The following is a 27,818-nucleotide window of genomic DNA, read 5'->3' as shown; positions in this document are numbered from 1 at the left end:
ATAAAGAGTGACCAACCAGTCACAACTGGATGACTAAATAACATAATGAATTGAATCAAATCTCCTTCTGCAACCAGGCAGAAGACCTATATAATGTTGATCCTGGTCATCTGTTTACAAATAGACTGCAGAAGACCAAGGACGTGTGGTCCATAGAAAAGGCATAAAACCAGCTCACCCTGGTTATACAAGTCATCATCACCATAATGCTGGAGGCGAAAAAAAGATATCAAATGATCATCATGCATTTATTGATTACTATGTGTCAGGTGCTATGCCAGACAGTGGGGGAGGCAAAGACAAAAGTGAGACAGTCCCTGCCCTCAAGGATCTTATATTCTATCAGGCGAGACAATGTGTTCATGTACAGGTATACAAAAATCTGGCAAAATGAAAGATGAACACTGGACATTCTACCATGGGGATACATGTTCACAGATAAGTAAATACAGCATATATATCCCACAAAATACACAGTCATAGAGGGAGACACTAATAACTAGGTAATCAGGAAAAGTTTTTTGCTGTAAGTGGCAAAAAGCCCTGGAGGATTTCCACATCTCACAGGGTCACAAATATAATATTACACAATTATGTTCAAGTCAACAAACATTTGTGAATTGCTTATGAGATAGGGGCAGAATATTGTGCTAGATGTGGGGGAAGACAAAGGTAAATAAGACACAGCCCCTGCCCTCCTAGAGCTTTTGCTCTAGGTAGGACTGAATATGGTGCACACACAATATAATACAAAATGGAACATATATCCTACACACAAAGTGCTACACGAGAGTGTAACCTAAATGACGTCTGTCTTTTTGGACTTGATTTTATGGCAGTTGCAGGAAAAAAAAAGAACTACTTTTTGTCTAAATCCAGCCAATGAATAGAAGTGAGTAAAGCCTGGGCCACAGATGGTCCCATCAGTCAAAGAAAAAAAACGACTTTTCTTGAGTCATTCTGGAAACCATTGAAGTGATCAGGATGGCCAAGGGCATGACAAACAGTAGGTGGGCAGCACTGACTATATAACCACACACATTGAAGGAGGAATTGAGGAGAGTGGCAAAGGACAGGAGATAGCAGGTGAGCCTTCTAACTGCCTGCAGGAATGCAGTCCCCAGTCACCAATGTTTGTCCATGGTGATAGCTGAGGCAGGGGTGATAACCTTCTTTGGGTGCTTTCTTTGGAATAAAATTACCCACAATTCCTTTGACCTCCAGAAAAGGAGACTATATAAATCAAAGAAAGGGCTTTTCTTTCCTGACTCTTGGAGCATTAATTATCACAGAGTGGGGAACTCCTCAGGTTGGGGAAAATGGCAGCTTTACAAGAAAAAAAGACCTGCAGTCAACGGATGGAAGAATTTCGTCACTATTGCTGGAATCCAGACACAGGGCAGATGTTGGGAAGGACCTTGTCTAAGTGGGGTATGTGCAATTGGCAGCAGGTTTTCTCCATAAAGACCAGAGGGGTTCATGGAGGCATTCTGTGCATGGGTGAGGAAGAGAAAGGAATAGTCTAACAAAAGCTGCGCAAGCTTCCTTTTACAGGTGAGGAAACAGAGGCCCAGAGAGGTTGAATAGCTTGTTCACAGTCCCACAGAAAGTGGTAGAAGCCATGATTCAAACTCAGACCCTCTGACTCCCAGTCTAGTGCTCTTACCACTGCACCATGATACCTTAACAATACGGAAGGAGATAAGGTAGAAAATAATTAGTCTCTCTCTTGAATAATGCTGCATCTGCCCTCTCGGTTGGCTCCTTTCTTTTTGCCTGTGAACACAGTCGGGTCCCCCATCTCCTTTCACTGCTGGGCTCCTTAGGATGTGGCTTCTACCCCACCACCCCCACTACTATGCTGAAACTGTGCTCTCAAATGACCTCCAAAGGGACAAATCCACCAGCTAGTTCTGAGTTCCCATCCTCCTTGATCTTTTAACAGCCTTTTGGGATTATTATTCTACTATGATTCCACTGGTATCAGGAACTATCGAATGAGGAAACTCTACCAGTAATATTATTAACTACCCCCTCTCTTGTGAACATGCTCATCTTCATTGACTTCTATGACATTTTACTTATTTTCTTGACTTAATTCCCCCACAGCTGATCCTTCTGCCTCTCACAAAGTTCCCTTCTTCCTCCATGTCCACCAATGGGATCCTCAGTCCTCTTTTTGTCTCTTCCTACATTGTGACATCATCCACTTTTATAATTTCAACTATTCTATTATGCCTCTGTAGAAGGATCCCAAATCTGTGTCAATAGTCCTGACCTCTCCCTCTCTCTCTCTCTCTCATCACATTTCTAATTGCCTATTGCATAATACTACCAGCTCTCTCAACACATTGAAACACATTGAAAACTGAACTCATCATCTCCCAAACCCACTGTTCCTCCTTAATACAAAGCTCAGTATCGGTCTTTATTCTTCCCTCTCCCTCATTCCCTAGAAGCTTTTTTTACAAATCCTTGGGATTGCCCTTGGACAGGGTAAAAATTGGAACGGAGTGAGAGGTAGGTCTAACAATATCTGTCCTGTTATACATTTATGCGACCTCTCCATGTGTCTTCATACTACAAGTCTAACTCGAAGGCCTTATGGCAAGATTTGGAGACATACAAATTGGACCAGCGATTCCACTGGTATCAGTAAATTCCTGGATGAGCCAACAGCTTCTCTGCAACTTAAGAGTTTTGCCTTTTTTTTTTAAGGCAATTAGGGTTAAGTGACTTGCCCAGGGTCACACAGCTAGTAAGTGTTATGTGTCTGAGGCCGGATTTGAACTCAGGTCCTCCTGACTCTAGGATCGGTTCTCTATCCACTGTACCACCTAGCTGCCCCTGCAACGTAGAGTTTTGCAGGGGTGCCAGGCCAGTGAGAAGTTAAGTGATTTGCCCAGGGTCACATAGCCAAAATGCACTATTTCTAGCTTCCAATCCATTCCAGGGGTTGAGAATCTGCGGCCTTGAGGCCACATGTGGCCTTCTAGGTCCTCAGGTGTGGCCTTTTGACTGAGTCCAAGTTTTACAGAACAAATCCTTTTATTAAGAAGATTTGTTGAGTGAGGTTTGGATTTAGTCAAAGGCCCGCACCTGAGGACCTAGAGGGCCACATGTGGCCTTGAGGCCCCAGGCTCTCCACCCCTGCTCCCCTACTGCCTTTAAGCAACAGAATTTGGACCACATAATAATTACAATTTAAGCATGAGGTTCCTAATTTCAATTCAACAATTTGGCAGGCTTTTACTTCCTCCTATACAAATGGCACCATGCTAAACAAAACCCCTCAGAATCTCTTCACATCCCAGTTAGAAGGTGGAATCAGGCAGAGACATTTCTGCCACAAACATCTGGGATTTGTTTCTCCCTTTATTTAAAAATCATTTCATTTTCCCTCAGCTTACTGACATAAGGTGACCTTTGCACAATGAGCCATTAGCCTCCTTTCACCCCACATCCTCTCATGAGGATGGAGGGGGGAGGAAAGGAGAGAGGAGAAAAGAGAATTATCTCTTGACCCGAGTTGTTATTTAAAGAAGGGTTGAGCTCATCTAAACGAGCTGGCAGCCACTTGCAGATTAGTTCCCCGGGTGATGTGATCTGAGGTCAGCCCCTGGAGACAGCTGCTTGGCTACACAGAAAGACCAAGCTGTGTCTCCACCCTCAGAGGCAGAGCCACCACCAGTCGGCTCCTGAAGATGGGGGGTAAACTGATCAGCCGCCCTCCATCTACCCATGGAGGCCTCAAGGTGTCAGGCACTCCCACTGAAATGTCCTGGCAACCTAAACATATCCAGCTGCTGGTCTGGGACTGTCCGACTGCTCTGCATGCAGGCCCAGCCTGAATGGATCTGGTGGAAACGTTCTTAGGCTGAAATAGACTGAGGATAGACTCGCAAATCTGTAGCCAAGCAAAACTCAATTTAAATTTTGTTTGTGTCCCCATTGCCTAACTCAGGACCTGGCACAGAACTCAGAAGGGGGCCTAGAAGGACACTTAGTTCAACCCCCTCATTTTACAGATAAGGCAACTGAGGCCTAGAAAAGTGAAGTGACTTGTTTAAGGTGGCACAGATTGTACTTAGAGCTAGAATTTCCTCGTCTTCAAACCTAGCATTCTTTCCATTGTTTGAGTGAAAAAGAAAACATTATTACATGAAGGGGGAAAGACTTTTCTATCCCCAGACAAGTAAACTTTTGATTAAAGCATTTCCTTATGTTTATTTGGGCGGTTAGGTAGAGTGTTTGGAGTCAGGAAAAACCTGAGCTCAAATCTGACCTCAGATGTTTACTACCTAGGTGACCCTGGGCACATCATTTAACATGCTTTACCTCAGTTTCCCCATCTGCAAAATGAGCTAGAGAAAGAAATGCCAAACCACTCCAGTATCTTTGTCAAAAAAACCCCAAATGGGGTCAGGGATAGTCAGATATGACTGAAAAACAACTGAAAACAACTGTTTCTTTGGATACAAGATACAGATCCTCTAGTTTGAAGAGAATAGGGTCTTATCTCCTGGTGTAATTTAGAGAGACAATTACTATAGCTTGGCATAATGGATAGCCAGAAGATCCTAGAACCAGGAAGACCTGGGTTCCAATGCCATCTCTGACATACACTAGCAGTGTTACTGAGAAAGTTACTTAATTTCTCAGTGCTCCAGGAAATTAAAACTATAAATTGCATCTCCTCCATTGGTGAAGGGAGTTTCCTTGTTCAGATGTTAGTTATACTAATGACATCACAAGTCTAGTCCATAAGCTGTTTGGGGACCCACCTGTTGATCACATTTCTCCCTCTCCCCTTTAAATAATTATTTTTAGAGAATCTCAAATTTTTTTTCTAAACTTAACAAATATCCAATAAAATGGCCATTTCTACATGTATCGTAAAGGAGGAGTATATGCGAAGCTATGAATCGCTTATGTAGAGTTTGCTTTTCTTTTTAAATACATAATAAATTCAGCATATACCTTTTTTCTTAATAGTATTTTATCTTTTTCCAATTATATATAAAGATAGTTTTCAACATTCATTTTTGTAAAATTTTGAGTTCCAAATTTTTCCCCCTCCTTCCCCTTCCCTCTTTCCACCCCTTCCCCCCTCCCCAAGACAGCAAGCAATCAGATATAGGTTATAGACAGCATGTAACTTCCAAAACTGTTCTGCTTGTCTGTGACTGTCTGGCTTTCCTTCCTGTCTCTTCTGTGCATTTTTAAAAAAATGTTAGTCATTTTTCTCTCTCTTTTTTCTTCTTTCTCTTCTCTCCCTTCTTTTCTGCTTTTTGATGTTTAGTCATTTCAGTTATATATGACTCTTCCTGACCCCATATGGAGTTTTCTTGGCAAAGATACTGAAGTCGTTTGCCACTTGTTTGCCAGCTTGTTTTACAGATGAGGGACTGAGACAAACAGGGTTAAGTGACTTGTCCAGGGTCATACAACTAGTAAGTGTCTGAGGCCACATTTGAACTCAGTTCTTCCTGACTCTAGACATGGAGTTCTATCTTCTGCATCACCTAGCTGCCCCTCCTTTCTGCTACCTTTTCCATAATCCCTTTTTCTTCACCCCTTCCAACTGGGGTGGGGGAGGGAGAAAAAAGAAAACCATTATAACAAATGTGGATAGTCAAGCAAAACAAATTCCTACATTGGTTTTGACTGAAAATGTATACCTTATTCTGCCCTGTCAGTCCATCACCTGTCCAGGAGCATTGCTTTATCATTGGTGCTCTGAAATCATGGTTTGTCTTTCAAAGTTGTTTCTCTCTACAATGTTATTGTTACGCCTAGCATACCACGTAGACCTCATTACATAGCAAAAGAAAGCACCCTGGTGCAAAATCCTGTGCCCTGGAAGTCAGGAGACCCAAGCTAGTTTTGTTACCACTAGCTATCAGAATACAATGGAAAGACAGTTAGATTTGGAAGCAAAGGAACATGGTTCAAATTTGCCACATACTTCCTATATGACCTTGGGCAAGTGACTTAATTTTTCTGGGCCTCAGTTCGTCATCTATACAATAAATGTTCTTTCTGTAACATCCTTTCCAGATCTAAATCTATGACCTTATGATCTGAGGAATCATTTAACCTTTATCCATCATAATTATGAATTGATATTAACTCTCACTTAATCAGAATTCTCTCCTTTTCCTAGTCCCGTGTTGTAAATGAACTGAGAGAGATGTCCCTGGAGATAGGTCAACATCTGTTTCATAAAAAATTGTAACAGTCTGACAAATAAATTGAAAGTAACATTCCTGGGCTCAAAAAGTCAACATAGGGTTTGGGTCACAAGGCCAAAGGTCAGAGTGAAATCAATCAATCAACAAGCATTTATTAAATTGCCTACTATGTGCAAGACATTAGCATAGAAAGACAAAAATGACCCATTGCCCTCAAGAAGATTACATTCTTACTTGAGGAAGATATGAAAAGTCTACCTTTCCACAGAAATCTGAAGGACAAAGTAATTACAATATTTTAGATATAAATTCCTAGAATGCAGGGACAGTTTTGTTTTTGTCTCTGTGTGGCTAACCAGCATAGGGCCTGGCTAGGTTTTTAATAAGTGTTTGTTGCATCAAACTGAATGGTGGTGTTGTTATGATCATTGGTCAACATTTCTGTGACAAATGGTATAATCTGAGACAGGTCACTATTTTGATCCTCACATCACAGATGAGAAAATTGAGGTCTAAACATAACTGGAGTTGACCAGCCAGTTAGGGGAGTAGAACTAGAATAAAACACAGGCTTTAAATACAAGGTGTTTTGTTTTGCTGCTCATTTGTCCTACTCCTTTTGCCTCCTCCCACACTTTTATTCATTTGGCTTCTGGCCTTTAATGCTGCTCTGGGCCATTGGAGAGACTGAGTCACTGACTGGTGCCCACGCCCAGTCACATGGCAATTTATGAAGGAAAGAAAAGCTTGGAGTCCTTTTATTACCTTATCTAGAAAATCATAACAAACAGAAAGTCATGTTCTACCACACAAAGCTTTAATTATTTGGAAAAATAAAAGGAATATCTGCTTTAACACAATTTTTTTTATTTGTTTGAAAATTTTAAGATATGGGGACAACCATCCCAAGTAATGAAATAAACAGGATTAAGTCACAAACCAAATGAAAAACACAAACAAAACAAACACTCCCAAACTTACTCATCTGAATATTTTAAAAAACAGGAAAACCAAATCCTCACATATTATTTCCTCTTTTGAAGTTTCAGGGTGCTCATCAGACCTTCTTGTTCACACTTTAAGCAGGGTTGGATGAAATCCATAAAGTAGGTTGGGCAAATTTCCAGGATGCCAAAGTTTCCAGAGTGGTATGCACCTACCATTCTTGTCCTCTCCCCTGGAAAAGTACAAAAATTTCAGATTACCCCAAAGGCTGCTGAGTAGATACCTAACTAGTCTGCCCGGGAGCAAAATCCCGTTGTCAGATTTGTAGATGTTACCTTGACCTTCCTTTAAATTATGCTCCCCTTGAGTTGTCACTGAGTTAACGTACAAGAAATTCAAGGACACTCCTTAAGAGTAGGCAGGAAATGCATTGTTGTGGAAAGAGAGTTGGATTCATATCCTGTCTCTACTAGCTAAATGTCTGTCAGTTTAGCCTTCATCTCCTCACCTGTAAAATGGAGTTATTGAATTAACCACTCCTAGGGTTGTTATGGAGAAAGATCATTATAAAGCCTAAAACATTTTTTAACTGTGCTGATTTTAGCACATTTACCTGGCTAATTCCATAGCTTGCCTAGCAAAGCAACAGAGACCAAATTAATAGGTCTGGCTACTTTTAACCTTATTTTTTTTCTTTTCACAGTGTGGATTAGTCTCTACTATGTGGCTTTCTATGTGGTGATGAGTGGGTTGTTTGCTCTTGCCATCTACACTTTAATGTGGACAATAGATCCATACACACCAGACTACCAAGATCAATTAAAGTCACCAGGTAAATATGATGCTTTGACTTGTTCAACTCAATATCAAAAATATACGATTTACACTGATGTCTGAATTCCTCAGATGTTTGCCCCTATGGCAAAGCTGATGGTGAAAGCAGGGTTTAGCTCTAGAGTTTTCCTCCTTAGAAAAAAACAATCAGATCCAGTTAGGTCCAGAATATCAATTAATTTGTCAATCACATATTTATAATATACCACCTATGTGCCCAGCACCACTAGTTCAACTCCTGCAGTTCCTAGTCTCTCATCTCTTCTTGCTTACATTTCAAACAGGGTTGGATGAAAGAAAAAAAAAAAAGCAGATTGGGCATAGCAAGGGAAACAGAAAGTCTGTATGCCTCATATCTTCCAAGAGCTTATGAGCTAGCTGGGTAGAAAACAATAATGCCAGAAAAGCAACAAGAGAATAAGACAGAGAGTATAAATACAAAAGGAAGTTAGAAAAGAGGAGATCAACTGGCAATAACAGCTATTAACCTTGTTTATTGCTGAGGACTTCTGGGAATTAAATCTTATCTCTGTATGACTTCCATTAAAAAGTGCCCCACATAAGCATGTGGACACGGAATTTTAATGTATGAATTTGAATATGTGTGTGTGTGTGTGTGTTTGTGTGTGTGTGACAGGTAGCTTGGCATCATGGAGAGCTGGCCTTGGACCTGGGTTCAAGCCCCTCCTCTGACATATACTGACTGAGTGACCGTGGGTACTTGACTTAAACTCACAGTGCTCCAGGCAGATCTCTTGAGTATAAGATACAAAACAGATGCTGAACTACAGTGCCAAAGAGTTTTTTATATCAACAAACAGGTCCAGTCCAAAAAAAAAAGAAAAAAAGGTATAGATTATTAATTTATTTATTTCTATTTGGATGCCAGTTAGAGCCAGCCTCAGAGTCAGGAATAATAATAGCTAGCATTTATATATAGCTCTTTACAAACATCTCATTTTATCTTCATAACCCTGGGAGGTAGGTACTATTATTATCTCCATTTTTCAGATGAAGAAACTGAGGCAGACAGAGATGAAGTGACTTGCTGATGATGACATAGATAGTAAGTGCCTGGGGCTGGATTTGAACTCAGGTCCCAAGCCCAGCACTCTGTGACACCTAGGTCAAGTCCTACCTTTGATATAGGGACTATATGGTCCTGGGCCAATCATTTGACTTCTCAGCCCAGGAATTCTCTGTGATTATAGGCTGCAAAGCAGCTGCTGATTTGCATTGGAAGGAGCTTCTTCACTGGGAGTTCCTTAGGCCAACAAAATCACAAATATGATAAAAAATATACATGATAAGCAGGATAACCTCACATCATAATTTGGTTCTTGATTTACTTGTACTTTTTTTCTTCTTCAATCAATCCATTTAATGAGGTTAGATTTAACTCATTTTTCATTAAAATTTTTTTGGATCCTGATTCTTTCATTTGTTGCGTAAATTATCAGCATTGTAGCACCTGCATATTATAATATTTATGCCTTCATCAAATCATCAATAAAATATTGGACACAGTGGTAAGGGAAGCTCCCTAGGATACTCCATTCTCCTTCACTCCTTTCTTGTCTTTAGTTGTACTTATACTCTTTTTAAAAAATGTTCTTTCAAAGTACCATATATTTTAATCTGCACAAATATGAATGTGGCTGCCAAGGCAGGTTCAAATATGATCTTCTTAAAAATAAATTTTATTGACGTATTTGTTTTTACACCATCTACATTTTCCAATAAGTTCTTCTACCTTCTGCTTCCAGAAAGTAAACCTTTTAACAAAAAAATAAAAATGAGAATACAACAGTTTACCAAAGTAGACCAACGTATGTGACATCGTACACAATATTTCACATTCATAGTCCCCCACTACTTCCTTGGGGATAAGTTTGGTCATTATAATTTTCTAGAAAATATGCTTTTTTAAAAAACAATAATTTTGTATAGAAGCTCTAATTTTGGACACTGGAATCCCATCCTATTTTAATAGCACAGTCAACCAACCCGGGATTCACAATGACTTATCCTGGATCCAGGACATCCCAGGATCCAGTTGCACTACAGTAGAGAGGCAGTAGTTAGGCACATTTTATGAGTTGCTCACCTTTGGCGCTGCCTCCGCCCCAGCATGGAGCTGCTTCACTTGGTACCACAAATTCAGAGTTAACAGAGACAGAGAATCCTAGAATTGTTAGAGTTGGAACAGATTTTGGAGACCACTTGAACCAATTTTCTCATTTTTCTGATGAGAAAACTAAGGTCCAGCACAATTAAATGACAGACGACTGTACTTAGAGAGTTGAAAGAGACTTCAAAGTTGAAAGAGACTTTGCCATCATTTTACAGGTGAGGAAACTGAGACCTGGGAGGTTAAGTGACTTGCTCAAAGTCGCACAGTAAGCACCAGAGGTAGTCCTTTCCAGAAATGGCAACTGGTTACAGCTAGTTAAAAGCAGAGTGGGGCTAGGACTCAGGGCTCCTGACTTAAATAGTACAACACTATTTCTGTTATGCCACAGAACTATTTTTGACCTCATAAAAGTAGCATTATATTGTATATTATATATACATTTCACTATATTATATCACACCCTATTATATCATATCGTATATTCTATCATATTATATTATAGTGTACTGTATCTTATTTGTGCAGCTAAGTGGTGCAATAGATAGAGTGCTGGACCTGTAATTGGAAAGACACGAGTTCAAATCCAGCTTCAAACCCTTATTAGCTATGACCTTTGGCAAGTCATTTAGCTTCTTTGCCTCAGTTTTGTTATCTGAAAAATGAGAATAATAATAGCACCTACCTCCTTTTATCTCATGAAGATAAAATGAGTTAATATTTGTAAAGCTCTTTGCAAACTTTAAAGCACTATGTAAATGCTATTATTATTAAATCTGTAGACTTATCATAGAGATAACTGAACTATGCATAAAAAACCCTCCCTGAACACGACCCCACTCCACACACACACCCTCACCCCTGAAGGTGACCCCTCCAGTTAGTGGAAAGGGCATTGGATTTGAAGTCAGAGGTTCAGCTCTTGGCTCTGCTACTCATTAATGGTGTGACATCGGACAAGCCAATCTCTCTGGGTCTTAGTTCTTTATCTGTAAAATTAGGGAAAATTGGACTAGACAGTTTTTGGGGTCTTTTGCAGTCGTAGGTATAGCATCCTCTGAGCTCTCCTCAGATGTGTCCTCACACTCTGCTTGGCTCTCATCAGCTCTGCTGCTAGAAGTGCCCTAAGAGATTACCTAGCCCAATGCTTTTATTTTACAGATAAGGAAACTGAGACTCAGTTGGAGAACTAGGCCAAACCAATAGTAAGCAGCAGAGACGGTATTTGAACCCAGGTCCTCCAACTCAACATCCAATATTCTTTCCATGTCTACTTGCTGCTCCTCCTTTGCGCCTGTGACCTTCTATTTTGTATCACGCTTATGTAGCTGTTACATCTTCTCATTCTACACCCCTCCTCCCAAACCCCACTTTTTTTTTTATAAACTCATGGCAGGCATTGTGCTCACTTTCATCTTCATCTCCCACAAATAGCACAACACCTCATACAACTCTGGACCTCAGTCTCCTCATTTATAAAAGGAGGGGGATGTACAAGACGTTCTCTAAGGCTGTCTTTCCTGACTCCAAAGTCTCTTTCAACTCTAAATCCACCCCATGTTAGCTATGAATATGGCAGTTATCAAATAGCTGTTAAACAGCAGGAAACCTCACTTGAAAAGCAAGTGAGTAGCCACCTAATTAACAAAACTGACACATCTAGACTATGCACAAAACAGCCTTCTCATCCCACCAATCCAAAGTGACCTACCCCTCCCTCCTCAATTTTTTCACAGCCTTTTGCTTGGTTCTCACAGGGTCATAGGATGTAGAGATGAAAGTGTTCTTGGACATGACTTGTTTCAATGATTTCATTTTCCAGATGAGGAGATGGGCCCAGAGAAGGGAGGTAACTAGGTTAAGGTCACATGGGTACTGGAACTTGATTCAATGGAAAAATCATTTGCAAATTTTGTTCTACTTTTTTATCACCAATTAGCCCTTTCACAGTCTAATGTTTCAAGAATCTGACCTCTGATGCTTACAACTTGTGTGCCCTTGGGTAAATTGCTTCATCTCCCTCCCTGTAAAATGAGGGGGTTGAATTAGAGAGCCTCTGAAGATCTCTTTCAGCTCTAGACCTGTGGTCCTTTGATCACACAATCTGTGACCATGTTGGTGTGAGGGGAATTCCTTCCACAAGCAGAATGAAATTCCTCTCCACCTTAATAGCTACAAGTATTTATTAAGTACCTACTATGTGTAATGTCCTGTGTTATGAGCTAGGGATAATAAGGGGGTGAAAGTTCCTGTTATTATCAAAGACTTTAAATTATACTAGGATGTGGGTGGGGGTGAATACAACATTTCAATATGCACATGATTATTTGAGGAAAAGAATAATAAAAATTAAGAGAATAATGAAAGGATGACCATTAGGAGGCCACACATCAGTTGAGTCTTGAAAGAAATGAGATTCTAAAAGGCAGAGGTGAGGCAGGAGTTTATTTCAGGCACCAGGAGGGCAGAGGAGTCCAGAGAGGTGAGAGACGGATACTGAACCCAGGAAGGACAAGTCAATCTGTTTCATTAGAACATGTTCTAAGTGAAGGTAAGTAAAGGGAGGTAAATCTGGAAAGGCAGCCTGGAACCACACTGTGAAGGGCTTTAGATGTGGGACTAAGGAATTTCTATTTTATTACAGAGGCAATGGAAAGGTATTGCCGGGTTTGGGCTTTAGAAGATTTGTTTTGGCTGTGATGTGACAGATGAATTGGAGAAAGAAGAGACTGGACAGTGGGGACACATTAATAGAAAAGGCTACTGAAAAAAGATCAACGTATTAAGTCACTTCTCTCCCCTCCCACTACACACACACACACACACAAAATTGTTTCTCAGAATGTTTGGACTGACCCATGGCTCTATCAACAACATATCAACATAGTTCCTCCAACATTAACTAGTCCCATCTTGGCCAATTTTGATGACTATAAGGTGAAACCTCAATTATTTTTCATTTGCATTTCTCTGACTTCATGTCATCAAAATGGCCTGTTTCATCTCAACTTAAAACACCTTAAAAATCTATCATTTAATTTATTTTCACAATCCCTTTTATGGTGGGAGAGGGCTACATACCATCACTTTTTTTTACAAAGGAGGAAACTAAAAAAAAACAAAACAGAAATTTATCCATTGGGCTTCTGGGTAGTATAGTGGACCTAGGCAGATCTAAGTTCAAATCCTGCCTCAGACAATTCTTAGCTGTGACCCTGGGCAAGTTACTTAATTAACTCTGTTCTTCAATTTCTTCACCTGGAAAATCAGGATAACAATAATACCTACTTCCCAGAGCTGTTGTTAGGAACAATAAAGATAAAGTTATGTACAGAAGGCACTTTGCAAATCTTAAAGCACTTAAATCGTAAATGCTAGTTACTAATGTTGTTATTGTTATTATCCAATGTAAAAACAAAACTGGGAAAACCCGTGTCTCAGGAACCAGGCCAATATTCCTTCCATTACCTAGGTTTATTGCCAAAGGGAAGGGAGGAATCTGGGAGGTCAAAGCATACCAAGCATTTGTTGACTGATACAGGGCAAGAAAAACTTGGTCCTAATTGTTGTGAGCAATAAGATGTTCACATAGAACTGAAACCCCCATGGGTGTTTCTTGTTAAAACGTCTAGCATCGAGAGGTTTTTATCAGCAGCTCAAACTTTAGAGGGTCACAGACAATAATTAAAATCTGCAGTAGGATTCTAGGGGGTGTAGAGGAATTGAGAAGGATCTTGGGGCAAGGGGCTAGGGACCAGATGTCAGCTAGGATACAGCCAATGGGAGCACTGGAAGTGTGACCTCCTAAAAGGGGTCATTTCTGATTTTCCTAGAGCTTGGTACTTCCTCTCACCATTTTAAATTACTTTGTATTTATGTTGTCTCTGTTTTGTATTTTGTTGTTGTTGTTGTTCAGTCATTTCAGTCATGTCTGGCTCTTTATGACCCCACGTGGGGTTTTCTTGGCAAAGACGCCAGAATGATTTGCCATTTCATTCTCCAGTTCATTTTACAGATGAGAGAACTGAGGCGAGCCAGGTTAAGTGACTTGCCCAGGGTCATACAGCTAATATGTATCTGAGGCAGATTTGAACTCTTCCTGACTCCAGGCCTGGCGCTCTATCAACGGTGCCACCTAATATTTATCTGTGTCCATTTTGCTTTGCTTCAACATAATATAAGCTAGCAAGGGATGCAAGCAAGCAGCATGGTATGGCAAATAGTGTTGGGTGTAAAGCCAGTTAGACTTGGTTTAATTGTTGCCTCAGACACTTACTATGTGACTCAGGGCAATTAATAGGATGACAGATTTAGAACTGCCTCCATTTTGCAGATGAGGAAACTGAGGCACAGACATTATCTGTAAAACAGAGATAATGATTGCACCTACCCCACAGGATTATAAGATACTATACACAAAACATTTTGCAAACATTAAAGCGCCATATAAATATTTGTCATTTTTATTACTGACAGCCAGGACTGTTTTGTTTTTGCAATTGTATTCACCTATACCTATCACAGTACTTGGCACATAGTAGATGCTTAAGAAATGCTTCTTGAGGTGGCCTAGCCATTCCAGATCTTAAATTGTATTATAAAGCAGCAATCATCAAAACTGCTTGGTACTGGCTAAGAAATAGAGTGGTGGATCAATGGAATAGGTTAAGTATGCAAGACACAGTAGTCAATGACTATAGTAATATATTATTTGATAATCCCAAAGACCCCAGCTTCTGGGATAAGAACCCACTCTTTGAAAAAAAAACTGCTGGGAAAACTGGAAAAGAGTATGGCAGAAACTAGGCATAGACCAAAATCTCACACCATATACCAAAATAAAGTCAAAATGGGTTCATGATTTAGATATAAAGGCTGATACTATAAGCAAACTGAGAGAGCAAGGAATAGTTTACCTGTCAGATCTATGGAGAACAGAAGAATTCATGACCAAACAGGAGATAGAGAACATTATGAAATGCAAAATGGATCATTTTGATTACATTAAATTGAAAAGTTTTTGCACAAACAAAGCCAATGCAACTAAGATTAGAAGGAAGGTAGAAAATTGGGAAAGAATTTTTACAACCAATCTCTCTGATAAGGCCTCATTTCTAAAATATATAGAGAATTAAGTCAAATTTATAAGAATACAAGCCATTCCCCAATTGATAAGTGGTCAAAGGATATGAACAGACAGTTCTCAGATGAAGAAATTAAAGCCATCTATAGTCATGAAAAAATGCTCTAAATCACTATTGATTAGAGAAATGCAAATCAAAACAACTCTGAGGTACTACATCACACCTATAAGAATGGCCAACATGACAAAACAAGAAAATGATAAATGTTGGAGATGTGGGAAAACTGGAACACTAATGCATTGTTGGTGGAGTTGTGAAATGATCCAACTATTTTGGCGAGCAATTTGGAACTATGCCCAAAAGGCTATAAAAATGTGCATACCCTTTGACCTAGCAATAGCACTTCTAGGGCTATATCCCAAAGAGGTCACACAAATGGGAGAAGGACCTACATGTACAAAAATATTCATAGCAGCTCTTTTTGTGGTGGCAAAGAATTGGAAATTGAGAGGATGCCCCTCAATTGGGGAATGGCTGAGCAAGTTGTGGTATATGAATGTGATGGAATACTATCGCACTACAAGAAATGATGAACAGGCTGACTTCAGAAAAACATGGAAAGACTTGTATGGTCTGATGCTGAGTGAAGTGAGCAGAACCAAGAGAACGTTGTACACAATAACAGCCACATTGTGTGATGACTAATATTGATAAACTTAACCCTTCCTGGCAATACAAGGATCTAAGACATCTCCAGAGGTCTTGTGATGGAAAATGCTATCCACACCCAAAGAAAGAACCATGGAAGCCAAATTGTTATTTTTTTTCTCTTTTGTTGAGTTTTGTTTCCTCTTTCTGATGGTTCCTCCTATTGATTTTAATTTTTACTTACAATATCACTAATGTGAAAATATGTTTAATATGAATGTAAACATATAGCCTGTATCAGATTGTGTGCCGTCTTGGGGAGGGTGGTGGGGAAGAAGGGGGAGAAAAGTTTTAAACTCAAAAGCATATGGAAGTGATTATTGATAAATCAAAAAAAATTAATAAAATAAAATTAGAAAGCACAAAAAAAAAAAGAAATGCTTCTTGCATTTATTAGGAATAATAATGAGTAAATAACTATCCCAGGGTCACAAGTAGGATTCTAAGTCAGATCTGCCTGGATTTAAGTCTACTATGTCTGTCACTTAGGGGGCAGCCCAGTAGATGGAGTGCTTGGCCTGGAGTGAGGACAACTCATCTGGCCTCATATACTTGCCAGCTGTGTGACCCTGGGCAAGTCACTTAACCCTATTGGCCTCAATTTCCTCATCTGTAAAATGAGCTGGAGAAGGAAATGGCAAAACACTCCAGCATCTTTGCCAAGAAATCCCCAAATGGGGTCACCAAGAGTTAGACATGACTGAAATGTCTGAACAACAAAAACTGGTATCACTTAGGAGTGACTGATTAGTGAATTATGAGGAATTCCCTCCTCCCTAAATGCCACCTCTCCTACTCTTGCAAATCCCATTACTAATCTGTGGTAGATTAAGATAAGAAGTGGGGACCAGGGTTTGGAGAAATTTTCACTCCAGAGGCAGCAGGAAAGAAAAATGAGGTGTGGCCAACTTGATTCAATAAACAGTTGTGAAGATTTTACCATATGTAAAGGCCTCTCTCACAGTTGCTTTGTAAAGGATGAGCATACCTCTGGCCCGGAACAGCTGTACATATATTTAAAGTTGTATTTATCTATCATAATGTTCCAACCAGCCCATCTTCATAATCTCTAATTACGTCATACACCTACGGGTCACTGTGATATTAAATGATGACCTTGATGCTAATAACCGCTAGCATTTATATGCTGCTTTAAGATAATGTAAAACACTTCACATATTGTCTTATTTGTTCCTCACAAGAACCCTGAGAAGTGGGTACAATTTAACTCCCATTTTACAGATGAGGAAACTGAGGCACAGAGATGTGACTCACCCAGGGTCACACAGCTGGTAAGTATCTGAATCAAAATTTGTACTTGAACTCAGGGCTTTCTGACTCCAAATGTAGCACCCTGTGCCACCTAGCTCCCAAGGGATGACACTGAGTCACATGATACATAACATCTCACATTTACATTGTGCTTTTAAGAATTAAACAATGCATTTCAATTTGGTTGCAGCCACATTCAAACAAACTGTCTTTAAATCTAATTAAATCTGCTGAAACATTTAAAGAGAGGAAGCCTGGAGGTGCTAAGGTTTTTATCCCAGCTTCCGGGGATGGTCATTGCCTAACTTTGAGACAAAGCAACCCATGTGATGTCTCCTCATCAGGAGGATAAGTATGCCACAGCTCCCTATCTCTCCCTGTTATACTGGTGTAAACGTACAAAGAAGAAATGTTGAGCATTTTCTTTTCCCCCTCAGGGGTGACATTAAGGCCAGATGTTTATGGTGAAAGAGGTCTACAAATCTTCTACAATGTTTCTGATAATACTTCCTGGAAAGATCTTACACAGACACTTCATACGTTTTTGTCAGGTAAAGTAAAAAACTTTTTTTTTTTGTTTGACTTTGACTTTCCAAGAGGGAAAATAATGAAGAAGCCAAATTTACATCACATGCATTATTAACCCCACTTTATAGATGAGGAAAACAGAGGTTGAGAAGATAAATGATTTGCTCACTAACACAAAGCCCATAATTACCTGAGGAGGAATTCAAACCCAAGTCTCTGGGGTCCAAGTCTGGTACTTTATCCTCCCTACCACCTTATCTCTCTAGATCCTGACTTCACATATCCATGTAAAACATTGAGGCATTTAATTTTTCTCCCTGAAATCATCCTAATAACCAGGATATGTCAGGCAATAATTGGGGGGATTTTTTGGCCTGGATTATGCAGATAATGCTTCATTTGCTTTGCACGTGTAGACACAGCTGTCTATGTCTGTGTCTACACATAGGCCTGTATTGATGTCCCAGATCTTTCAATGACTTACCTTGTGACTTTGGGCAAATCCCTCTACTCATGAATGGGGGGCTCACCCAACCTCTCAGGACCTGAGGCTAAACGGAACAACAGAATTGGAAGCTCTTCGGGCAGCTGAGAAGAATAGATTTAGTGAGATACAAGTCATATTCCATTATGACTTGACTTGTCTTTAAAGGGATTTGATCTTTCCTTGCCTTTTGGGTCTGGACCTGTGACCTCACAGGTATGTGGAACTCTTCATCAAACAAAACTTTTTTTTTAAAGGAAATTTCTGTTGTGAGGTTCCCAAGGGCAATTTAACATCGTGTGAAATTTAATGTCATTCTGATTGAAAATCCTTCCGCCTCAGTGAGTGAGCTAAGACAAGAACTTCTAAACAAGAGTAGTAATTTGAGAGGATGGTGACACACAAATAAGCAAGGCAGTTCATTCTACCAGTGCAAGGCTGGTGAAATTCATTGTTTGCCAAACTGTCATCCCACTACAGCTTACTCTCCAGAGGCACAAGAGGAAAATATAAACTGCTCATCTGGGCAGTACTTCATTCAGAAGGAATTTCATGCTCCAAACCACACCAAGTTTTCCTGCAAGTTCACAGCAGATATGCTTCAGAACTGCTCAGGCCTGACAGATCATAACTTTGGATTTGAGGAAGGAAAACCATGTTTCATCATTAAAATGAATAGGGTAAGTATCAAGGTTTCCAAAAGGCTGGTGCTAATCATGAGTATTAAGACTCAACTCCAAATATAATTTCTTCCTTTAGACAGAGGTAGTTCATGGAATGATGGGAATCCTTGTACTTAACCTCTCCTCAAGTTAAAGCATATTCAGTTCAGGAAGATCCTGCCTCCCACATTGCTTTTTCATCCCTTTGCTATGAGTGAAAACAAAATCAACCAATGGGAATCCTGTGCCCATACTTTGTGCATGGCTCTGTGGTCAACAGTGTTGGATACTACAAATAGAAAACTTCTCAGAATCATGATTTCATAAAGAAAAAATATGTTCACACCCTTATAAAATCATTCCACAAAATACTATCACAGAAAGTTTAAAAGGTATATATGTCCTTACCTCACTTGTGTTTATATAGATATAACACATACATAAATATGTGACGTTACTATTATACACTCATCAAATTTATGGGATATTGTGGGGGAGACAAATAAGTTTTATAAGACATAATAACAGGCAGCAGTGGGTAAAGCACTGGGCCTGGAGTCAGGAAGACTCATCTTCCTGAGTTCAAATCTGCCCTCAGACATAGCTATGTGATTATGGGCAAGTCACTTAACCCTGTTTGCTTCAGTTTCCCCAACTATAAAATGAAGGGAAGAAGGAAATGGCAAACCATTCCAGTATCTTTGCCAAGAAAATCCCAAAAGGGGTCACGATTTGGACATGACTGAAAATGACTGAAAAACAACAATTATAGACAATCAAATGTTATGGGTTGAAGGGATTTTAGAGATCTTTGGTTCAGACCCTCTCAAGTTTATAAAGAAATTGAGGCTGGAGAGCACATTTAAATTGTGCTTTAGGGTTTTTAAGTCACTTTCCTCCTAACAATCCAGAGGGGTAGAAAGTGGTGCATAAATTATGTACTCCCATTTAAAGCTGAGAAAACTGAGGCTACATGAAATTAAGTATTTTACACGTGTTAAGAGCTAAGATTTGAACCCAGTCACCTGATTCCAAGTTCAACATTTCTCTTTCCTTTCAGAAATTTAAGATCTAATTGGGAATATAATGCATATGAATAATGATGCAAAGGTCTGCAGAATCAAAAAAGCTGAGATTTTTGGAGCTGGAAAAGACCTTGGAAAATTACCAAATCCAACTCATTTTTACAAAGAAAAAAGCAAAAAAACAACACCCAGGTCCATCAAGAGAAAATTGGTCTCAATAATCTAAAGGCCCTTCCAGCACTAACATTTGATATTCTTTGATTATGTCAGGATATGATAAAACTTGCAAGCTAAGAGGCTTGTCCAAGCTCATGACTTCCAGTCCAGAGTCCTCCCTGCTACACACACACAAGGCCTCCTGATGGGAAGATTAAATGTGTATAAGTGGGATGGGCAATACAGGCCAAAGAAGAGATGGGTTATTTCCTCCTGGGGTGATCAAGAAAGGCTTCATGAAAGCTAAGAATTTGAGCTGGGCCCTGAAGGATTATTAGAGTTCTGATATGTGGAATTTTGGATTGAGAGGTGGAATGAGGAGAATTTGGGGAATGAGGAAAAGCAAAGGTGTAGGAAAATCTATGTCGTCAAGAGATGGTGAGTTGGCTGCTTTGGCCAGAGCTACTGCTCTGGAAGTGTGTGCAGGGAAGGGAGAGTTGGGATTTATGTTCATAGTTTTTAAGGACCAGCAATACCTGGCTAAGTACATAGTCCATTAACCATTGAAGGTCGGTTTGGGAATTATTCCTTAATTCGTTATCTGGAAACAAATCATTCAACAGAAGTGGAGTTAATTAGATTAATCATTGCTATGGTCTTTGTGAAGTTCAGAATTTAAAAACAAAACAAGATTACCCTTCACAAACCATAGGTAAATAAGTTGGTGAAACTCAACAATTCCAACACAAAACACCCAAATATGTAAATATTATGTATTTAAAGTCTCTTCAGGGAGCCAATTTACAGGGGTTTTTCCCCCTTATAAGTAAAATGACTTTTAAAACAGGCATTTCTTTCATACAAATGCAGAAATGGCCACATTCATTTTCTGGATGCACAGTAAAAAAACCTTACCATGTATACCTTGTGACCCAGCTATACCGCCACCAGGCCTCTACCTTGAAGAAATCAAAGAAAGAAAAGAAGGATCTATATGTACAAAAATACTTATAGCATCTCTTCTGACGGCAGTCAAAAATTGGAAATTAAGGGGGGTAAGGAGGGTATCTTCCTATTGGTGAAAGGCTAAACAATCATAGTACAGTGAATGTAATGGAGTGTTATTGTGCCATAAGAAATGATGAAATGGACAATTTCAAAGCAAACTGGAAAGACCTTTATGGGCTGTTGTTCAGTCGTTTCAGTCGTGTCCAACTCGTCACGACCCCATTTGGGGTTTTCTTGGTAAACATACTGAAGTGGTTTGCCATTTCCTTCTCCAGCTCATTTTACAGATGAGGAAACTGAGGCAAACAGGGTTAAGTGACTTGCCCAGGAAGATGGGTTTTCTTGACTCCACACCCAGCACTCTATACACTGTGCCACCTAGCTGCACAAAGTAAACACAGCAGAAGTAGAAGAATCTACAAATGATAACACTATAGATAAAAACAGCTTTGAAAGACTTTAGAACTGTGATCGATGCAAATATGAAACACATGTCCATAATGATGAAAATGAAACACACTACTCACCTCTAAACAGAAAGGAAATGAACTTAAAATGCAAGAGATAAATGCTTTTGGACATGGCTAATGTGAGAATTTGTTTTGCTGTGTTATTCAGCTATCCACTCAGGGATTTTAAAAATCTTTTTTGTCTGTTTTTTACAATTTGATGCTCAATGAGGAAAGGGATAGTGAAGAAGATTAACTTTTTAAAAAAACTTACATGAAGAAATAAAAATAATAAATTAAGAAAAAAATAAGTAGCTTATTTTCAGTGTGTTTAACAGAAATGTCTTTTTCTTCCCCAGATAGTCAATTTTCTCCCTAGCAACAACAATACTGCTCCGAGGGTGGACTGCACATTTCTGGTAAGTCTGACCTTTTTCCTATTCCAGAACTATTCTACAATAATCAGTATCTAGCACAATACCTGGCAAACAGTAGATATTTAATACATTCTTTCTGATTGATGATATACTGAATATAAAATGCAAGCTCGATGAGTGAACAGTATAACTAGAGGAATAATATGAAAATAATGAGACCAATGGTTACATTAATCAAAACAGTGTTGAAAACAAGACAGTTGACAGCCCTAGACAGACCACATGAGGATAAATGTATGTTCACATCTGGACACCATATTTTAGGAAAGATGTTGGCAAATTGGAGGACGGCAAGGGTAGTGAGAGGACTGGAACCTCTGCCATGAGGATGGGTTAAAATAACTAAGGACGCTTTACATGGGGAGGGATTAGTCCTAAGCAAAACAAATTCTAAAAATGTACAAAAATATTTAAAGCTTCCCTTTTTGTGTGGGCAAAGGATTGGAAACTGATGAGGTGCGTATCAATTGGGGGATAGCTGAACAAGTTATGATGTATGAATGTCAGAGAATACTATTGTGCTGTATGAAATGATGAAAGCAACAGTTCTGGAGAAAATCTGGGAAGATCTATATAATGATACAAAATGAAGTTAGCAGAACAGGAGAACAATTTATACAATGAAAACAATATCATAAAGACAAAAAACTTTTTTGAAAGACTTAGGAACTCTGATCAGCGTAATTACCAACCATGATTCCAGAGGACTCATGATGAAACATGCTACCCAACTCCTGATGGAGAGGTGAAGGACGTAAGGGTGTAAATTGAGGCGCGTGTGTGTGTGTGTATTAAGATACAACCAATTACAGAACCTTGTTTTGCTTGACTATATATGTTGGTAACAGGGGTTTTGTTTTCTCAATTGGGGACTGGGGAAGTGGGAGAAAAAGCAGATTTTTGTTGATTAATAAAACAACAACCTTAATAAAGGATGCTTTACCTAGAGAAGGCAAGGCTTGGGGGGGTAGACAGGATGTAGATAGCTATTGTCAACTATTTATTAGGATGTCTTGTGCAAGAGGGATGAGCGTTGTTTTGATTGGCTCTAGACTGCAGAACGATGAGAGCAGCAAGTGAGTGTTCTAAAGAGATGTGAGGGAGAAACTTCTGAATAATTAAAGCTATTTAAAACTAAGAGGCAATACAGTGTAGTAGCAAGATCACTGAATTAAGACTTAGAGGTCCTGGATTCAAATTGTAAGGCTGTCACTTACTACCCTGTTTGACCTTGAGTAAGTGATTTACCCTTTCTGGGCCTGTTTCATTACCCATAAAAGGAGGGACAAGGTGCCTCAAGAAGTAAGGTATTCTATATTTCAATTCAATAAGCATTTATTAGATACCTGCTGTGTACCACATCACTAAAGGTCTTCAAGCAAAGGTTGTATGACCAATTGCTAGGAGATATATAGGTTAGGTTTGGACAAGAAGACTTCTGAGGCGTCTTCCAATGTTGAGATTCTACAATCTAAGTCATGTTTTTCAGACAAAAAGCAATTTAAAAAAAAAAGGAACTACTATAAATTAGTTTTCTTAACAGTTTTATGCTGTTAAGAGAATGAAATTCGTGATAACAACTTCACATTTCCTGTGACTATCCTTTTGCTTAATACAGCAATTTTAAAAAGCCTAACAATATATAGTTTCAAGGTAGGTCAATAAAAGAAAAAAAAAATCTATGAATGATGAGGGCAGAAACTGGCTATTGTTACCTCGCTTAGCAAATGTATCCAGTACAGCATCACTCAGAGAGAAATACGCAAAATGCTTGGTGATAATTCTGATGAAGAACCAAGGTAGTTTTACTTCCTCCTAAAACGATATCATAATTCATTTTGTATATACTTATATGTTCATGTTGTCTCTGTAGTTTAGAATGTAAGCCCCTTGAGAGTAGGTATTATTCCACTTCTGCTGAATTAATATGCTGTTAATATTAATATATAATATTGTTATTATGTAACAACATAATTGTGTAGTATCATATAATTATAACATTATCATTAACATAACATTAATGTTACGATACTAAGCTTGGTATAATTCTTGCCAGATAGTGCTTAACTTTTGTTGAATGATTATGAAAATGAAGTTTAGTTGAATTCACATCATCAATAATTACCACACATTAGCAACTTAACATCAGTAAGTATACAGAACATCATATTAAGAGGGTCAATAATATATTCATATTTACTTCCATTAGAGCTTTATCTGCCAGCTTTTTAAAAAACTTGGAATATTCCTTGTTAAACTAAAAATTGGGTTTTTATGTTAACAGTTTAAATATACCTATCCAATTTGTATATTACTTGAAAACAAAGTAATCGAAAAAATGCCCAGTTACAGAGCTTCTAAATTTCAGTACATATTTCATATAAATATCTTTTATCTTTTTTTTCCCTCCAAATTGAAGATCCAATACTGGACAATTTGTTGGTCCTGTTAACAAAAGCAAAAACAAAAATAAATCAGGTAGTTACTGATGAATTCTGAAAAAGGTGTGAAAAGGAAATTTTGTTGCACCTTGATCTCTCATGTAGCAACAAAACATATTTAGTTCTTACTCCTAAATGTGGAAAAACATGAAATTTCTGTGCTTATGAACACATTTTGGCTTGTCTGTACCTCAGGATGATAAAATATAAGTTCTCTTCAATCAATTTATTCAGGAATGTACATACACTCAGCACTATTACAGTTAAATTCCACAGGACAAGTTGATTATAAAGATTAAATAGTTTACAGGAATGGCTCAATATTTCTAGTATCACTTATCTGATAAGCTAAACCTGATAAATAAGCAACTTGCCACTATCCAAAGTAATTGGATTAAAACTTTATTTCTTACTCTTAGGAAAAGGACCACAAAGACTTCAAACCTCTAGAAGTGGACTACTACCCATCCAATGGTACTTTTAGTCTACACTACTTCCCTTATTACGGGAAAAAAGCACAGGTATATTTTTCAATTTATTCTTTTCTATTACCCTGACATCATCGGATTCTTAGCTGACACAGCTGATAGAGCCTTGGCCCTGGAGTAAGAAAGGCTTCAATCAGAATCACACCTAGCATTTACTAGCTGTGAGGCCATCGGCAAGTCTCTGGCTTCAGGCCACTAAGGCTACATAGGTTTGTTAAGGATCTGTGTTCATTAAGGAAGGTATTACATTGATGACATATAGCAACTCGATGTCTTATTCTTGACATTTTCCAATGAATGCTACAAAACTTTTCTTTTATCAAGTCTTCAATTGTGCCTCCATAGTTATGACTTAGTCTCTTACTTCACTGAAAAGATCGAGGCTTCTCTAACAACCCTTCACTCCTTAAAACTTCACAGCAGTATCAACTCTCTCCTCCTCTCCAGCCACAGAGGAAGAGGCATCACTATATCTAAACTAACACTAATTCCTTAACTGGGCCCTTGATCCCACCCTTTCCTATCTTCTTCTGCACTTTGTTTCAAGCATTAATTTCCTCCCTCTTGTATATCTTCAATCTCTGGGTCCTCCCCATTTGTCTGCAAATATGTTTGGGTCAATGTGATGCTAAAAATGCCTTCCCCTGACTTCTTAAAAAATTTCAATCTTGTATTTACATCACCTTCATTTCTGACTATATCTTCTCCCTTTCTCTCACTCAACAGGCCATCCCTAGCAAACAAAAAAAAGAAAAAGAAAAAGAAAAAATAGGTGATTCAGCAAAATTTATTTAACATATCAATAGTCTGACAATACACACAATATTCTGGTCTACAACCAATACTCCCACCTCTGAAAAGAAGGGGGCAAGGTGCATTTTCAACTCTCATCTACCCTATCCCCTTTCCTATCAACTACTGAAAAAGTTGCCTACCCTGGATGGCTTCATTACAAAAACATTTCCTTGTCAAATCTGGCTTTTGCACCTACTATTATTCATTGAAATTGCTCTCTGGGCTCTAATGAACTTATCATAACACCACTTCCTTCTTCATACTCTCCTCTTATGGCTTCAGATCCATATAACACACTCTTGGTTCTACTCTCTCTAACCAGTATCTTGTCCACTGACTCCTTGCCATCTTAAGATGGATTTCCTTGAGTTTTATGCTTGAGTCCCTACATGCTTGCAGTACTCTCCCTTTGAAATCTCAATTTTTTGGCCTTAAAAATCTATGCATACAGTCTCCAAATCTATATCCTTAAGCCCCGATCAACACCTGTGACCTGAGTCTCCAGGGGCTTATGAGATATTTGCTTAGATGTTCCATCCCTCCACTGCAGCACACCCAATATGTCCACAACTGAGCTTTGCCTCCCCAAATGTACTTCTTGGGAAATGGCTACTACTTACTTACCAGTTTCCCAGGTCTGAAAATTTGGTGTTATTTGGTTATATTCTCATCCTCACATTTGGTAACCATACCCTATTAATTCTACTTCTGAAATATCCCTGACATCTACTCTGTCCTTTCTATTACCAGTACCACTCTCCCAGTAAGGCCCTCCTCGTCACACATCCAGACTGTTGCCATAGCCACCTCACTAGGTTTTCATCTTGCCTTCACCGTCTCTAACCCTGACTTCAGAACAATGGTAGACTTTCCTTAGTCACAAATCTTATGGGATTTTTTGGACAAATTTAGCAGCTCCCTATTCCTTAATGAATCAAATTTAAACTTCTTTCTGTCCCCAATCTAGTATTTTTTTATCTTTCTAGCATTGTTTCATATTCCTCACCATTTTATGCTCTAGCCAAGCTGGATTACTCTGTGACAAAACTAATACCTCAATACCCCACAGTGCAGATGCCTCTGGCCACTTCTAATTGTCCTCCATATTTAAAATGTTCTTCCCTTCTCTTTATCTCTCAAATTCCCACTTACTCTTTATAGTCCAATTCAAATGCCACATCCTCTATAAAATATCCCAAGGTATGGTAACCTTTCCCATTTCCCACCCTTTTTTCATATATCATTTCCTCCATACTAAATTGTAAGCTCCTCAAGGGCAGGGATCTCTGGTATACTTATATAATGTACTATTTCTTATTATATATGTCATTCTATCCAGAATAGATTAGAACCTCCTCACCACAGGAATCTTTTTAACTTATGATATCTCTTCCCAGTACTTAGACACAGTGTTTGGTAAATAATTGGTGGTTAATAAATATTTGAGGAAGTGAACTATTAACTGCTGATGTGCACTCTGATGTCAGGTAAAAAAAAATACATGTAGAAAAATGAAAGGCATTATTTGATGTTAATCTTTGCCTATAAGGGAACCCAATGCTTCCCTACCAATCATCCCATGACATCCTAAATCATTCCTTTCCTTGGTTATGGAAAGATATGATCTATTCTTTTTCTTTTAATCAAAAGGGGATAATGAAGTTTTAGAAACCCCAGTTGCCCACTTTCTTACTCTTGCTTTAAGTATACTTATCTCAAATAGACTATATCTAATTGGTTCCCGCATGCACTTCTCCACAGTACATAGTAAATAGTAAATGCTGCTAAAATAACCCTGAGAAGGGTTAGATGTCTGAAGCACAGCCTTCTCTCTCCAGCACTCAGTTTTGTAGGGGAACATGACATGATTTCCCAGACAGTGATTGCTTCCAATACCAACTCCACTAAAATCATGTTTCACATTCACTTTCCTTAAATTTGTTGCTTAAATAAACAAAACCAAAAACAATTTCAGGAAACCTAAAAGTAATTTCCATCTTATGCTTCCCTTCCAGCCCCACTACAGCAACCCACTAGTAGCGGCCAAATTCCTCAACATTCCCAAGAACAAAGAAGTTATCATAGTGTGTAAAATCATTGCAGAGAATGTAAGTTTTGACAATCCTCATGATCCATATGAAGGCAAAGTGGAGTTCAAACTTAAAATCCAGAAGTGA

The 27,818-nt window shown here is 38.8% G+C and overlaps 1 protein-coding gene across 1 annotated transcript; it reads left to right on the top strand.

The window, feature by feature from the left end:
• The first annotated feature begins 1,319 nt into the window (after window positions 1-1,319).
• On the top strand, window positions 1,320-27,818 carry LOC114046347 (potassium-transporting ATPase subunit beta-like). The gene is made up of 7 exons (XM_027866651.1): window positions 1,320-1,431; window positions 7,843-7,971; window positions 17,606-17,719; window positions 18,661-18,860; window positions 21,840-21,899; window positions 24,778-24,879; window positions 27,657-27,818. Exons 1-7 carry the CDS (start codon window positions 1,320-1,322, stop codon window positions 27,816-27,818), a joined length of 879 nt encoding a protein of 292 aa, XP_027722452.1.

The sequence above is a fragment of the Vombatus ursinus genome, unplaced genomic scaffold (genome assembly GCF_900497805.2).
Source record: "Vombatus ursinus unplaced genomic scaffold, bare-nosed wombat genome assembly UNPS02014781.1, whole genome shotgun sequence".
Lineage (NCBI taxonomy): Eukaryota > Metazoa > Chordata > Mammalia > Diprotodontia > Vombatidae > Vombatus > Vombatus ursinus.
The sequence above is the reverse complement of the archived record's forward strand: the minus strand, read 5'-3'. Positions and strand labels throughout refer to the sequence as shown.